Source organism: Dipteris shenzhenensis, chromosome 13 (assembly GCF_047967505.1).
Source record: "Dipteris shenzhenensis isolate YYH24624 ecotype China chromosome 13, Dip_SZ_1.0, whole genome shotgun sequence".
Classification (NCBI taxonomy): Eukaryota; Viridiplantae; Streptophyta; class Polypodiopsida; order Gleicheniales; family Dipteridaceae; genus Dipteris; species Dipteris shenzhenensis.
In genome coordinates this window covers 8,353,322-8,369,259 of record NC_141608.1, presented here as the reverse complement: position 1 = coordinate 8,369,259, position 15,938 = coordinate 8,353,322, and the positions used below count along the sequence as shown (strand labels likewise).

Sequence of the window (15,938 nt, the reverse complement as noted above, 5' to 3'; positions counted from 1 at the left end):
ATGTTAGGTGATGGTGATCCTGATTTGTTAGCTTGAGATTTGCTTAACGTGTGCAAAGTGAGAGTGAGGGGTTGTAGGCATTTGCTTCTCACAAAGTGAGATTGAGGGGATGTAGGCATTTGCTTCTCACAAAGTGAGATTGAGGGGATGTAGGCATTTGCTGCTTGGCTGTGTAGAAAACGGGCAAACTATGTATGAAGTTTTCAAGTCTATGGAAATTTTTATTTTTGCAATTTCGAAAATCCATAAATCTTTTAGTGTTTTAGTTATATCTTGGTCTTAAAGCTTAAAAAGTTTACAAACTTAAAACTTGTCTGTGAACACTGTGTATTCTGGTGCTTGTCAGTTGTAAGTTATGCCATGTGAAAAGACTGACCTAGCCGTTGCCCCGTGTCTTCTCTTTTTGTTTGTGCCCACTTTGTCCGTCTACCTGCCCTAACTTCTCTAGCATCAAATGGTTCTCCATCCATCTCTGCCATGTTGTACTGCTTTGCAATCTTTCCTATGTCCCTTTCATGTGAACCGCGGCAGCTTCTGAGCTGTTGCTTTCTTCCCGCCATTATCTTTACTGCTCGGAGCGTGTAGACGGAGATTGCATTAAAGAGAGAGAGTGATATCCACGGAAACCGAAGAAGAAGAAGTAGAAGAAGAAGACGTAGTAGACACACAGAGGTAGGAGAGCTTGGGCAAGCATAGAAGAAGCAGACATAGAAGAAGAAGAAGAAGTAGAAGAAGAAGACGTAGTAGACAAACAGAGGTAGGAGAGCTTGGGCAAGCATAGAAGAAGCAGACATAGAAGATGAAGACGTAATAGATACACACAGAGAGTAAGAGAGACAGGAGCGCAGCTGTGCTCCTCTGATCACTTAGCTGGTAGGGGAGCTTGGACAACCATAGTAGCTGTAGAAGAAGACATAGTAGACACAGAAGAGAGAGAGAGAGAGAATAAGGGAGACAAAGAGAACGCTTTTGGACATATGGGCAACCTGATCTCTTGTGGCCTTGGCCAGTTCCCCTCTGCCAGTTCTGTGAAGATCGTTCACCGCAATGGCCTTGTCGATGAATTCCCCAGACCTGTTCGTGTGAGCGAGCTCACCGTCGACTACCCTGAACATTTCATCTGCCACTCCAATCACCTCAACGCCTTGCATCCTCTGCCCGACAGCGAGGAGCTGGAGCTCGGCCAAATCTATTTTCTTCTTCCTCTGCAGACTTATCGGTCCGTTCTCTCAGAATCGGACATCACGGCTTTGGCTGCCAAAGCTGCGCTCGCCAGGAACAGTCGAGAGTCCATGCGCCGCAAGCACCCACTTCCGCTCGCTCCCAGGGCTTTCCCAATGAAACAGAATGGCAGAAGCAGCTTACACATCACGGTTTCCAAGGAACTCATTGCGAGGCTTCTTGCAGGATCGTCTCAACAGACGACCAAAGCCAAGACGGCTACAATATGCTCTCCCAAAACGAACGTCGTCCCCTTAGAGTACACGGCGCCGGAGCTTCAGGCAACGCATACAAATCAAATCATCACCAACAGCTGCAGTGGCTGGAGACCAGGGCTCGAGACAATCGACGAGGGCAACCAATGCGTGGAGTGGTGACGATTTTTCAGTCGTCTCTCGCTGTTTGCTTTGAGTACCGAAGGCGGTTCGGTAAAACAAGGTTGGGTAGTTGTTTTCTTCTCCTTATTTTGTGTCGTCACAGATGCAACGCAGAGAGCGATTACGTAAAGCGATGAATTATGGGTTCTTCTTCATGGTGTTGCACATGAGAAAAGCTAAAGTAAGGCTTTCTTGTCAGCCAGCGTGTGCTGTCTGTATGTATGAGATTGATGGGAACGTTCAATTCGACAGAGTTTGAAAGCTCCTTTTGAGGTTGTTGGTCTTTTGTTTGTTGTGTATAAACCAGTGCACACTGGATGCAAATCTAAATCTTACTAAATCCATTTTAGCAAGTTGTTTGGTTATGTAGTAGTATGGAAGCTTATGGCAAACACTGGCACCCATGGTAGCTCCCCTTTGCGGTACGATTTTGAAAAGAAACGGAGTGTGATGACTGGCTGCTTTTGTCTGCTTTGTTGGCTGTACAGTATTGGCCTATCCTAGAAGGACAGGTGTTAGTAATGAAATTGGGATTTAGAATCTAAAGTAGCTTTTGTTCTAAAGCTTACTCTTCTTTAGTTTCACTCGAGTCTTTCATACTTTCCTTCATATTCTCTCTCTCTCTCTCTCTCACAGGTTCCTACCCTCCTTTTCCACTGCACATCCAAAAATCAACCACATTAAATTCAAAATTGCCTACAGGACAGGCCCATTGAATGTAATTCACCTTGTTTTTCAAAATCTGCACCTTTGGTGATTGGCAACAACCAGTCACCGAGCAATGGCGCATCGGTGCCATGTTTGGCACCCAAAAATCGAGAGTGCTCTACTGAGCACTGGGCGCAGCTGTGCTTTTTGTGTGCAAACAAAAAGAGACGCAAGTAGTGGCACTTTTTATTCGTCATGTGCATTTGGCTCCGAGAATTAATTTACAAGATTAAAAAAGAATGAAAATGAAAAAGAATCTCCTTTTTGAGGTTGCTTTTGTGTTGAACACAAGGGTCTCTTCTTCCTCATTTGCTCAAAAGCTTAAAATAAAAGGGTAGCTTAAAATGGTAGAATTCATTTTGAAGGGTAATTTAGAAGTCATCCTTTTACTTAAAGCTATTATCTATCATTATTCAAAGCCATTTTTCGAAAGTGGCACTTCCTCTTGAAGGTTCATTTCTCTCGTCTTTGGGGAGGGGGGGCGGGGGGTATGCAGAGGTGTGCAAAATCTTTGAAGGTCATTCTTGTAGCCTTCAAATCTAGGGGCTGTGCTTCTTCATCGTGTCAATGACATACAACTGCTTTTTTTCACACTCACCCACCTATGGCCCAATATAAGGGACACATCCGCCCAGCGCCTACTTTGCCATGTAGTGGGGTCTGAATGTGGACAGCCTGTAGGGATTGAATGTAAGTAACAAGCTTAGGTGGGCAAATGCCCTACTGCCTAAGTTGTTAGTGCTCTGCTTATGACATATAACTTGATTTGCTTATCAATGCCATTTCTTGGAAAGTAGCTTGAGGCTGAGATTTGTACCAGGTTGGACATAGCTTAAGGTTGAATGCATGAGAGATCTGAAATTGCCATTGATGCATGGTTTTTTTATACTCGAATTTTGTCCTAGGATGTGGAAAATAGCAGGGGTCTAGGGGTAATGCAATGGACATTGGATGGATAGGTGATTTTGGAAGGTAGTAGAGGGTGGTACTATGTTAGGGGTGGGCTAAGGATGGAAAAAATAAAGCAATATTGGCCACTTGGCATAACTCCGATTAGGAACCTTTTTTTTTTTGCTTGCCCCTCCAAGGGTAGGACTTTAGTAACAGCTCCCATTTCATAAAAGAGAAAATCAGCAGTATGTGCGGTCCTCTTTTTCAGAGGCTTATTTAGCTATTTTTTAAGGAGGATCTTTCCTTCTTGGGCATCCCCTTCTCTATATCCCTCCCTCTTCGCCTTCTTTAGACCTCGCTTTCATCTTAGGCATCACCTTCTCTACAACTCTCCCTCTTCGCTTTCTTCCAAGCAAGCCCTATGAATTGCAATTCATCTTGTACTTAGAAAGTTGGGATTTCAATTTGCAACTTTGTAGAGGAAGTCATGATCTAAATACATGAGATATCAGTTCCAAAATCCGCATTATGTGTGGTAGGCATCTCTTTTTTGGAAAAGCTAGTGCTAGACTATTGTTGGAAGAGCCTTCTGGGAGAAGCAAGCCTTGTTTGGAGTACAAGCCAAGCTTTTGGCTATTCTTGGGCGCTCTCTACATCTATAAATTAAGCCTTGGGACTGCCCTTGGACTCATGCAATCACTGAGCCTTAATGTGCCCAACTCTTGCACTCCTAGCATTGTGTCACTCAATTTAGAGCACGTCTTACTGCTCCCCCCTTGTATTTCCTTGCTTCTATGCATATAATATCAATATCATGTTGCTACTCCACAGGCTCTCTTCTAGTCTCTTGTAGGTGACGCATAGAGCTTGCCTCCTCTATTTGTATATTTAATGATTTGTTGCACGCGAGCTCCATGAGAGTTGTGTTTGTGTTGCTTGGTGGTTGGGTGTTAATGCATGCTCGCACTTTCCATCAGTGTATGCAGAGGTGTGAGGTTCTACACAAAACCTCTTATGTTGTTAGAAGAAGGGTCAACGTTTGCTTGGGTGTAGCCAATCGCAGAACTATTTTTGGGCCACGACACGATACATTGGTGGATGAAATTTTGAATTTTGCACGGACCGACGCTCTCGTCGAACGTTTTTTCAACATCATGATTGTTGCATTGGCATAATAATAAGACATAATCTTATCATTGTCAATAGCACAGAGCTCGACACATGGCACTACATGCATTTACTCATGAGCTCATAGACTGTTGCTCTGCCCTCCTTCGCACAGCGTAGTCTTTGGCCTGACTATATCACACAGCTTTTGTCTTATCGCCTATCATTGCACAGCTTTGCCATCTATCACTTCGATCAATCCAAATCACCTTCACCATCTTTGTTCCTCATTATTCATCTGTAGTCCCAACTAATCCCAACACAATTGTACGCTTGATATATAGACATCAAAATACACACCTTGCGACCAATTGCAATAACACCAGTAACACTAGCGACATTAGTATTAACATGGAATCACCCACAATACTAACCATCTAGCCTGGCAAAACACAAGTAGTTAGGCATCCCAAACTAAACCCCACAAAGCATCCACTAGGACCCCCACCATGTCAGTACATGGGTCTTCAAGAATGGCAAAGATCTCAATGGATTACATTGTTGAGCATGTCAAGATGACTTGATTTGACAGATTAGAACATGTGAACAATTACAGCTTGGATAGCAAGAGAGCAACTAAGTTTAAAAACTCGACAGGTCTCGAGTGAAGGACATTAGGAAAAAAGGGAGCTCGTTTTGGGGCCCAGTAAGAAATTTGCTATTTTCTCTTTTATCTCTCTTCTAAAATATGGAAAAAGCAATAAAATATAGATACCTGTCAGTTTAGGACCATAGGTGTGTTAGTCCAAGGAGGAATAAAAAAGTCCTTTCAAATAGAAGAGAAGACGCTGCATTAAACTCTCTATATAGATCCCGCATCTCTTTCGACGGTAGCGTCTCATAAAGAACCCATCACTCCATCACTAATCCATTTGTTTTCAAATATTTGAATGGTTACCGCAAAAGATTAGATGAGTTTTATAAAAAGCAGACAAGATGAAGAACCAACCCTCACGAAATGGCTGCGTGCAACCATGCTGTTGAAGAACCTCAAAAAAAGCGACTACACCATTTACATATTGATTTAGAAGAAAAATATGCGCCGCAACAGAAAAGAGGAAAGGTTCCGCTTGTGAATGTTGAGCAAAAGGAAAACATGAGAAGAGCAGGTTCCCAACATATCGACTTATGGTGCAACGGACAGATTTACCCAAAATGTCCATTGAGAAATTCGAGCCCTCCATTTTCTAACCCGACAACGCTATTGAGGTTTGTGGGTGACGAGAACAATGGAATGTATGGATACATTTCGACTCAATATTCAACTGCAAAAATGTACAAGACATTGTATGTTCGAGAAAGAACGGAGAAGGACCAAGAAATGTCGATAAATTGAGACTTGAAAGAGCAGTTGCAAAGGGAAATCGAAGAGCATTCAAAGACAAAGAATGAGCTAAGGAGAGCAAGAATGAAGAGAACTGTTCTTGGAGCTAGTGCCTAGGTAGTATATGTCAAAAAGTAGCTAGCTCTTGAGCCTTGCTTTCCAGCATAACACCCAAAAATAAGTAAAGTAGACCGCTTCTCTATCAATATGATCTTTTCTGTTTGCCACGATATAGGATGACTACCCAAAACTTTTGAGAAACACTTGAAAAAATAAGTAAGAGCAACCCCATCGTTGCTAAGCAATTTGCTAAAAATCAGTATCTTTGCAGCAGATAGGTCTTTAATATAATGAGAAAGGCTTGATAGTTTACCAAGCCCAGGAATTCTACTTCCAGCCGCCCTTAGGAGGAAAGTGTCAACTTCAACGAACAACTGCCATACACAAAACACACTTTGATTTAAAACAAACCATCAAATTGCATATCTAAACTCCAAATGCAAGAAAGGCAGGTTCCTTACGTCAATATTCTCATCTTTCTCTAGTATATCATCATTAAACAACGAGATACCCATCTCCTCCTTCCAAGCTTGCTGTGAGGTTCATTCGTGCTTGGGTTTCCTGGAAGATTGTCTCATCCACCTCTTCCGAAGCATCAAATTTGTCCTCCAGCTCTAATAAAGGATCATCCTCAATCCTTACTTCCTTGTCAACCCTACAAGATTGTGCAATAAGGGCAATTGCATAGTCTTCTCTCAAATTAAATAGGTACTGTATGTCATACAACAAGACATACTCTTTTCCCTCAATATTGAATGAGGGAAGAATGGGCACAGTGAGGTCAGAGCTATGAGCCTCCACATCATCCACTATGACAGCATCTCTTAGGGTCTCATTTTTTAAGGCCACTAGGTCCAATGCTGCAACTGCAAGCTCTTCCTCTGTCGGGTTGATCTTCTCTTCCACTTCTGGTAGATCTGACTTTTCCTCTGTTTTTTCTTCCTCATCGCTATCCTTTGGGTCCTCAACTGATCCATCAGCATAGTGTACATACGTGGCAAATGCAAGTGCCTCTTCAAGTATCCTGCAATTGCCCTTGTGTATAGTGCAGATGCCAGATTCCCTTGTGGCAATCTCCAAAACTTTCAAACACCTTGTGCATTTGATACCTCATCCTATCGTTTGCAACAATGTCTTTGACATGTACAAAAGTCTTGCTATTGACAACGTTTGATCCTTCAATTGTAAGCTTGTGGAAGGATTCATACATCTCTCCAAGAAAATCCTTGTGCTGTGTCAGAAGAGACTGCAAATCCAGCTCCTTATTGAACATATCATGGTATTTGTGATAGTGCATTTGGCATTCTGACTTCTGCAAGAATTCAAAGAGCTGCAGTTGGGGTGACTTCTTTTCCTCCTTCTCCTTTCCCTTACCAACTAATTGTTTACCTTTGTCTGAACCCTTGTCATTGGGCTTTCTTCTCTTCACTGCATCATACAAAATCAAAAAATGAGTCTTGCACCTATAGCTAAAAAGAAACAGAAGCACTCATATAGAAATTCTTACTAAAAGATTCCTCCTCCTTTATAGCATAAGCTGAGAGGTCAATGGTCTTCCTGATAGGTCTTGGTGCATCACCTGCATCACCTAGATGGTTAGCCCCTCCTCTTTGAAAGTTTGCAAAAAAATGCGATATGATTGTCTTTATAATTAAATAGACTGAAATCGCGTTTTCTTGCAAAAAGTCCTACTAATGCATAAACATCATGTCCAGAGAAAATTCAGGTGAATCTGCAAGATAGTTGTCTTGATCATTCGAAAGATGAAGCAGATGACTACTACCTGATGCAGTAGAATTAGATAGATGAAGAAGACAATTGGAAAGGTAGATCAAGACTGTGGTGTATTTAAGTGCCTGTAGCCTTTCTCTCCACGGCTCTTTGCACAAGTATAGGTAGGTGGGGATGATGATGGGAAAAAAGCAAGGTCTAATGTATTGTCTAGATGAAAATGAGGAAGAAGATGAAGATTCAAAACTATTGAATGGATGGAGGAAAGTGAAGATAAGAGGAGATGGCAGCAGCTCCAAATCCAACCTCCCTCACCAGCTCCACCACCCACTGTAGCTCCAGTCACAACCTCCCCAGGTCCATCTCACACCTCCATAGCTCAAGCTCCAGCTGTACACATAAGCCAAGGTAAGCAATCTGTCAGAAGTCATTGTTTTTTCCTATTAGTAAGGTAAAATGACCATCCCATAGCTTTTTCTCAAAGGCATTCTATGAGTTGTTTTTTTGAGCTCATCTCATCTGCATTGTAGGGTTTAGGAGGATGGTAGAGTCCAGATTGATTGATTAGAGTAGGCTTCAGTATATTTGCTCAAAACACGATTTGAGCTTGTTCTTTGTTTTTCTCCCCCATATCGCGTTTTCTAGAAAACTTTTAGCATGCTGGGTGTTGCTGGGGTATGTCCAAAGATATTTGCTGAAAAACTCGATTTGAGGATTTTCTCTATCTTTTTACACCATATTGCATTTTTAAGCAAACTATTAGGTTGTTGATTTCCTTGTGATGTTTGGGTTTTTTTCCTGCAGAAGAGCATTGTCCATATACTATGACAAGAACCAAAGCAACAACCAGAAGGAAAGGAAAAGGACCAGACATTGCAGGGGCTACCACAGCTCCATCCAGGTCCAAATCTTCAAAGAAGGGGAAGCTTGTGCACATGCTAGCAAGGAACAGGAAGAAAAGAGTGAGCCAAAGCAAATCTATCCTGATGGAGATCAGGAAGGCTCATAAAGCCATAGGATATGCAGTACCCATGGCACCATTCTAGAGGCTAGTCAGGGCAGTATGCATGAACTGGCATGTGGACTTTAGATGGCAAAGGACTACACTACTTGCTCTCCAAGAAGCTGTTGAAGAGTGGCTCATAGAGTTTTTCATGGACACCATGATGGTAGCAACACATGCACACAGGGTCACCATCATGAAGAAAGACATCCAAACACTTGTCAAGGTCAGATATAGATATGACAAGATCCTTAAGGCAGAGGATTGGGATGATCTGAAAATGAGGGATATCTTATTGATACCTCCATCCAGGAAACGTAAAGATGATGGATTCAAGGTTGTAGAGGTGTTTCACCAACTTCATACCAAAGGCAAGGTTGCCTATGAAGAGTCCCTCAGGGAAAGAGTCAAAGAAACAGTATCTGTCTTCCAATCCTAGACATTAGTGAGGATGGTGCAAATTCAGCAAAAGCTCCTACAAGTTGGACCAAGGATCAGAGTAGCCATCTAGACTATGAATGATGACTTGACCTGGGACTTGACAGAAGACTGCATCATGGCTTTAGCACAAAAAGAAAAACATGTGACTTGCACAATCACGCTTGCAGCTCTATAGTAAGTATATCTTTCTATGTCAATTGTGTTTATGTCTTTGTAGCATTCACTTTTTCATAAGCTAGTGAAGTTATTTTTTGTAGTTTTTTGAAGAGTCAGATCCACCAGAGCCTTCAGTACTCTGTGTATATAGTTGATCCAGCTATATCGTTCAAGCTAAAAGATAACAAGATATCAACCAAAATCATTTCCAAGTGGTTTCGTTATTGTAATTTTGATGTGGTTGATATGATTCTCCTCCCATATTGCTCAGAGTATGTTCCCTGGTAGGAGAGGGCTCAAAAGGCACTGAGGATCTCCGAGTTGAACAAGAGGCTCAAAATGTCCCAAGCACTAGCAATCTAGAAGACATTCTAGAAGGTGTCGGTGTTGATGAGCTACTTGATCTTTTCCAAAAGCCTCAGCCTATGCACAAGGGGGCAGGGACATCAAAGCAGCACAAGGCCGAGCTCGAGCCCATGGATGAGGAGGCAAGGATACCAAAGCAGCAGGAGGAGTGGATGCAGGAGGAGGCAGTACCGACGGAGGATGTGTAGCTACAAGATCCACAACAGGATGTAGAGGAGCTAGATCCACAGCAGGATGTACAGCAGCAAGATCCACAGCAATAGGATCCACAGTAGCAGCAATGTGGAAGATTCTCAGGAGTCTCCACTACAAAAAAGTCAAGAGAGAGATTTTGAGCAATAATAGAAAAACATATGATACTTGTAATCATTTTGTATTAATACAACAAATGTCAAATATGTTTTTTTGGTTACAAGTAATACCTCAGTCAATAGCTTTGTATTATCTGAAATGTTCTATTTACAATGTCCTTGCATTGAATTTTGTTTTTGCTCCTTTGAAGTATCTGCAAAAATAAATTTTTAGCAATATGTAAATGTATTATGCAAATGTAAAGAGAATGAAATTAGGAGAAACATAAGGTGGTCAAATTAGGAGAAACACAGGGTGGAAACCAACTTACTTTCCTGTTGTTCAAAATTAATGAAAATTCTTTCTAGATATTGTTCTTAGTCTCCATAATAATGTCATTGTGTAATTGATAAAGAGTGCAGCATTGTCCTAGTGAGATGGATGTTAGAAGGATGTCATTCTCAATAACATTGATTTCAATTATTGGACCTGATGACCTCTCATCTTAAGTTTTGTGCCTATCATCTTGCTGCGTTTATAGTCAAAGGAGAAAATAAAGTTTTGTGAGGCAATCATGTACTTAATGTTGATGGAGTTATGAGCAACCTCACAATACACATTGTTTGCCACCATTCTATCCCAACCATTATCCAAAATTTTTGGAATTGGAACTTCATCATACCCTTTTGCTCTAAAAGTCAACATGGTTTTACAAACTTTAACTAGATAATCCTGAAAAAATTCTACAAAAACTGTAAGTGGCATGAAAATGTTGATTTTAACTATCCTGGTAGCAATATTTGGTTTCACGGAATGCTATACTTTCGAAAATAGTTTGGCTCTGTAGGATTCTGTGATGCTACCATCATGGATTGGCCAATCAACTGTATTCCATGCCGAAAGATCTTGGTTTTTCAATAAACCGTGTGAGTGAGCATTGTCCATCAATTGATAAAAGTCATCATAAAAAAATATACCCGAATCAACAAGGGTTGTTGACTTTCTACCTTGGTACTGTAGCTCCCCAATAGCACCATGTAAAGCATCAAAGAATCCCAGTATGCACTCCAGTGGTTGCCACTTTTTGTATGATGAGGGATTTATATCTGAACGAAAACAAAGAGACTGTCTGTCATCGAAAGAAACAGATATTTCATTTCAAGTATTTCATTACACAAATACACTTACAATTGGGTCTATGGTGTGGAAGATAAGCAGGATGATCCCATAATACAAGTTCTCGGTGCATGTAGACATGTTGTATCCAAACCTCTCTGATGCATCTTATGCCTTCCTTTTTTACTCTGAAATTTTTCACTCTGCCCTTCCAAGAAGCCAAAAAAGTGTTAGTTGATTGCTACTTTCTCCGCTTGTTGGGTTGCATTAGAACCCAATCTCCTTTCGCCACTGCTATCCTTTTCCAGCTACTATCCAAATTCATAGTATTGGAAACTTCTACACATGAGATAAGTGAGGTAGGTCTTCGTGGCAAAGAGATACTTTGTACATCCACATCTTTGCCAGGTAGAGCAACAGACTGCTTCCTAGTGGCATGACCAAAGTTTTTGGTTGCCATTTGAAATCCTTACTCTAATACCTATGAAGTCAAAGAAACACACACTAAAATAGTAAGACATTAATAAAAATGAACGAAACTGAGAACAAGCGAATAAACGATGAAAGGAGCTTATTGTCTTGAAAGTTTAAGAGCATCACAACAACAGTGAAACAACAACGAGGAATGCTTGTCGAAGAGAGAATGGAATGGCTCATCGTGGTGAAAGTAGAGGAATGGCGCTAGAGAACAAGAGAAAGTGGATGGTTGTTTTGGGTCACCACGCGGGAAGGTTTCAAAATGGAGCTCTGTTTAGATTTTGGGTCCACATCTCTTGATACGATAAGCGAAGTGTAAAAGAATCAAAAATAAATCTTCTCATTAATGCCACATGCTTATAACAGCATAAAGTACTATTTTCTTTTTCATATTTTTGTCTATTTTAATTTCTACGTTACGTTGGCCTTCTCCTCATTGGTTGAGAGACATTTTTTCAAAATCCTAAAAGGCCCCAAAATAAGCTTCCTTTTTTCCTAATCACAGTGAAGGAATAGACTGTTACAATTTCCAAATACCTTCAGAAGCCTGAAGAGAAAAGCACTAGAAAAATCAGAAATAATAAGCCTCTGTAGAAGTTGCCTAAGAAAGCGATTTGCAGAGTTGCTAATAGGACCAACAAACCAAATCGCTTTCTTCAGCACATTTCCAATTTGCCTACCAAATTTCATACATATGTGCATTTTGCGCTCTTTCCAGAGAAACTTAAGATTTGTGCTTAAGTAAGCGATTTGGAGTGTCGGAGTTTGGCCCAACAGCTCAAATCACTTTCTTAAGAACACCCAACTCTCTGACGGATGCAAAAACAAAGTAAATTCAGAATAGGAATGAACTCCATCATACCAACTTCTAGGTGTGGTAGACCCTCTACCTGTAGGTTGGTTTCTGTAGCATGGTATCAAATCCTAGAGCGCGATTGATAGATTTGGAGTGCACACAATGGAATGAGATAGTAGAGAGTAGATTTGGAGCATGGGCGATGGAATGAGGTAGTATAGAGCACAATTGAAAGATTTGGAGCACATGCAATGGAATGAGACAGTAGAGAGTAGATTTGGAGCACGGGTGACAAAAAGAGATAGTATAGAGCTTGAGTAAATGGACGAATGAGGTACCGAGAGAGGTATTGCAGCTACCTCCAAAAACGGTCAAGCCATGTTGGAATGTGTGTACAAGTGTGTGCCATAAATAGAAGGAATCCACATTTAGGCCCAAGGTATGACTACTGTACATTCCATAAATAGAAGCATGTCATAATAAAGGCATCATCCTCGAGAGCCGTGCCCTATCAATAGCTATAGTATGAACCTTGGGAGTCATGCCCACAGTTATACAAGGCTACAATGACTTACTTTATGTGTCTCCTACTCTCTGATTCTCACGTCCCTACTTTCGTTCTCCCTTTCAACCTCCTACAGCACTGTCGTACAGCACTGTCGTACTCTGCTCTTCTCCATGACATATGCTCTTCCACCTCAGCTTTGAGACTGTAGCAGCAAACAGCTTTGGTCGTGCTAGGAATGGAGCAGCACCCACGAGGTATGCACTTACCAAATGTTTTGGAGCTCCAAAGCAATTTTTTTTCAAAATGCATGGCTAACAAGCCAAATCCTTTTCTTTAGCACAATCCTAGGACTGTGCTTAAGAAAGAGATTTCAAGCTGTGAAGCCATGGCCAACTAGCCAAATTGCTTTCTTAAGCACAATCTTGAAAATGTGCTTAAGAAAGTGATTTTAGGCTGTGGAGGTCTAGACAACAAGCCAAATCACTTTCTTAAGCACAATACTTTGCGTCAAGAGTCCTATTCCTTTACTGGTTTTATTTTGACTGAATCTGGATACTATGTAATGTAAAAGTGTTCTTAAGAAAGAAATTTTGCTTGTTAGAATTTTGTCCAATAAGCCAAATCACTTTCTTGAGCTCAATTCTTGAAGTGTGGTAAATTACCCCTTTAAACACAATTTCTATTGTGGTTCTGCTCTCTTTTTGGTTGTTTATGCTTTTGAAATATGTTTGCTTGCCATATCCAAAAGATAAGGGTAAAGGCCCCCAAGAAAAGACAATGGAATTGGCTGCTTGAGTTGGGGTGGACCAATCCTAGACCAAGTATGTTCATCATTCTATGTGTGCTTTTCAATGTCATATGTCCTTAAGAAGTGTGGGACCTCTATTAAATATGGATGCAAAGCAATGTTAAAATGTGCTTAAGAAAGCGATTTTGCTTGTTGAAGTTCTGGCCAACAAGAACAATGTAACATCTACTTCAAGAACTATAACATCAAAATGAGAACTCTAGGGGAATCTTTCAAAGAATTCCTTCTTTTCATGTGAATTTTACATATTTTTTAAAATGATGGCCATTTTGCACAATGTCTTTTGACAAAAGACATAAAAACCATCTTTTTTTGAAAAAATTTCGACAACAGTATTTCAGAAAATAGGCATGAAAACCTTTACTTGGAATACAAAATCCACATAAAATACAATAATGTCTCAAAACCATTACAATATGGACCTATGCATCCAATGCAAATAAAAGGGCCATGGCATGACATATTTCAAAAGTTTAACATGCTAGAAATTACATTGCTTCACAAATATACATGCCATTGATTCTACAAAGAATAGTATTCATCCTCGGATCTATACCTTCAAATGCACTAGAGCTGAATCTTTGTGGGGTAAAAGTTGTAAGAGCCTTCCTCCTCCAAACTATCCATGAGAACGTTCTCTAAGTCAACCTAGCCAAGTTGAGATGCCACTCTCTTTCTTGCATGGCGTGTCTTGGCTTTAACTTGTGCACTGCACCCAATCAATGTCTTTGGAATCTTTCGGGATAATGTTATGTATTGTGCCGCCTTTGGCAATTGCCCTACTTCAATTGAAATGCATATACAAAAATATCGAACCCAATTGCTCAGTCAATGATATCATCTACCAAGCTCTATCTTGCTTGCTTTATGCAACCAAGCTCTATCTTGCTTGCTTTATGCAACCAAGCTATATGCTTGGTCAATGATATCATTGACCGAGTGAGCCAAGACCTTTGAAAGCTCTAAATTATTTGGAAAAAAAAAAACCTTTTGTAGATATATATATTTTGGTACTTTTGACATAAAAAATGAGCTTGGAAGGCCCCAAAACCCTAAAAACGACTGCAAACATGGGTACCTTCTAATGATTTTTTGAAAAAGCCTAGAGGGAAAAGTATGTGCGCACGTGGATATCATCGACCAAACGTGCGCCAGGTCGATGGTATCATCGACCGAGTGCTGGGTGCATGCTTTTTTCAAAAAATCATAAGAAGGTATCCATGTTTGTAATCGTTTTTAGGGTTTTGGGGCTGTCTGAGATCATTTATAATGTCAAAAGTACCAAAACATGAATCTACAAAAAAATTACTTTTTTTCTCAAATAATTTAAAGGTTTTGGCTCACTCGAATAAAAGTTTTCCATTCTTGAACTTTATGTGATTTAAAAAGTGGGTGAAAAGTCTCGTTTGGACAATATCTTTAAGACTATGAGAATATAGAAAATCGAAAGATATTTTGCGATATAGTGGAGGCCCTTTTTAATTTATAGGCATGATGTTTGAAAAATGTATGAATTCTGTAAGTTTTTAGTTTTTGACTATGCAAAATATGGTTTTTTTTTTCAAAGTTATCATTTTAATGAATTTTTGAGAGAATCTTAAAATGGGTACCAATGTTATGTATCTGAAATAGATGTTAGCCAAATCGCTTTCTTGGGCACAAATCTAGCATTTATTCTTTCTTAAGCAGGTGTTTACATTTTGTTATTCATATATGTTTAATGCCCTCATAATCTAATCTAACAGATAAGGGTAAGAGCTCCCAAAAGGAGACCAATCTAACAACTTCCGGCGTTGTTGTCAGGGACCATCCTATTCTAGGTAGAAATTTTTTTTAGCCAACTTATTGAAGTGATGCTTCAAAATGTGCTCCACATCTTAAAAAATCACTTGAGAGAATTACTAAGAAATGTGATTAACAAAGTGGTTTAGCCTGTTGAGCAAGCCTCCAACAAGCCAAATCACTTTCTTGATCACATTTTAAATGTGCTCAAGAAAGTGATTTGGCCTGTTGGAGGAACATACTAAATCCCTTTGTTAAGAACATTACTTAGGAATTCTCTCAAGTTCTATTTTAACGTGTTCAGCACATTCTGAAGCATCACTTCAATAATTTGGCTCAAAAGCATATCAAATTGAATTTCTATTTGTCTTAAGAACAATGTGTAAGTTTTCTCTCTTTTAAAATATGTTTGCTTTATCAGAACCATAAGATAAGGGCACAATTTCCTATAACAGGACTCTCAACTCCACTTCTGATGTTACCCTCATGGTGCATCCTAAACCTTGTAGACTCTCACTTTATATATCTTGATTTTCTTGTGTCGATGTCTAGACACAAGTAGATATTGATGAAGAGTCTTAAATGATATAGGGAAAAGGAAAAGGGGTTCAAAAAGAGTATTAAGTACCCCAAGGAAAGGACTTCATCACATGCCTCGGAAGGCTCCAAGTCAAGAGAAGAAACAAAATCATGTGACGAACTACTTTTTTACTTC

The 15,938-nt window shown here is 40.1% G+C and overlaps 1 protein-coding gene across 1 annotated transcript; it reads left to right on the top strand.

Annotated features, from left to right (window-relative positions):
- Positions 1 to 441: 441 nt before the first annotated feature.
- On the top strand, positions 442 to 1,881 carry LOC147894990 (uncharacterized). The gene has a single exon (XM_087384107.1). It carries the CDS (start codon positions 978 to 980, stop codon positions 1,596 to 1,598), a length of 621 nt encoding a protein of 206 aa, XP_087240233.1. The 5' UTR covers positions 442 to 977; the 3' UTR covers positions 1,599 to 1,881.
- The last annotated feature ends 14,057 nt before the right edge of the window (positions 1,882 to 15,938 follow it).

Coding starts and splice junctions, on each gene's coding strand:
- LOC147894990 (XM_087384107.1), top strand. CDS start 978: ATGGGCAACCTGATCTCTTGTGGCCTTGGCCAGTTCCCCTCTGCCAGT.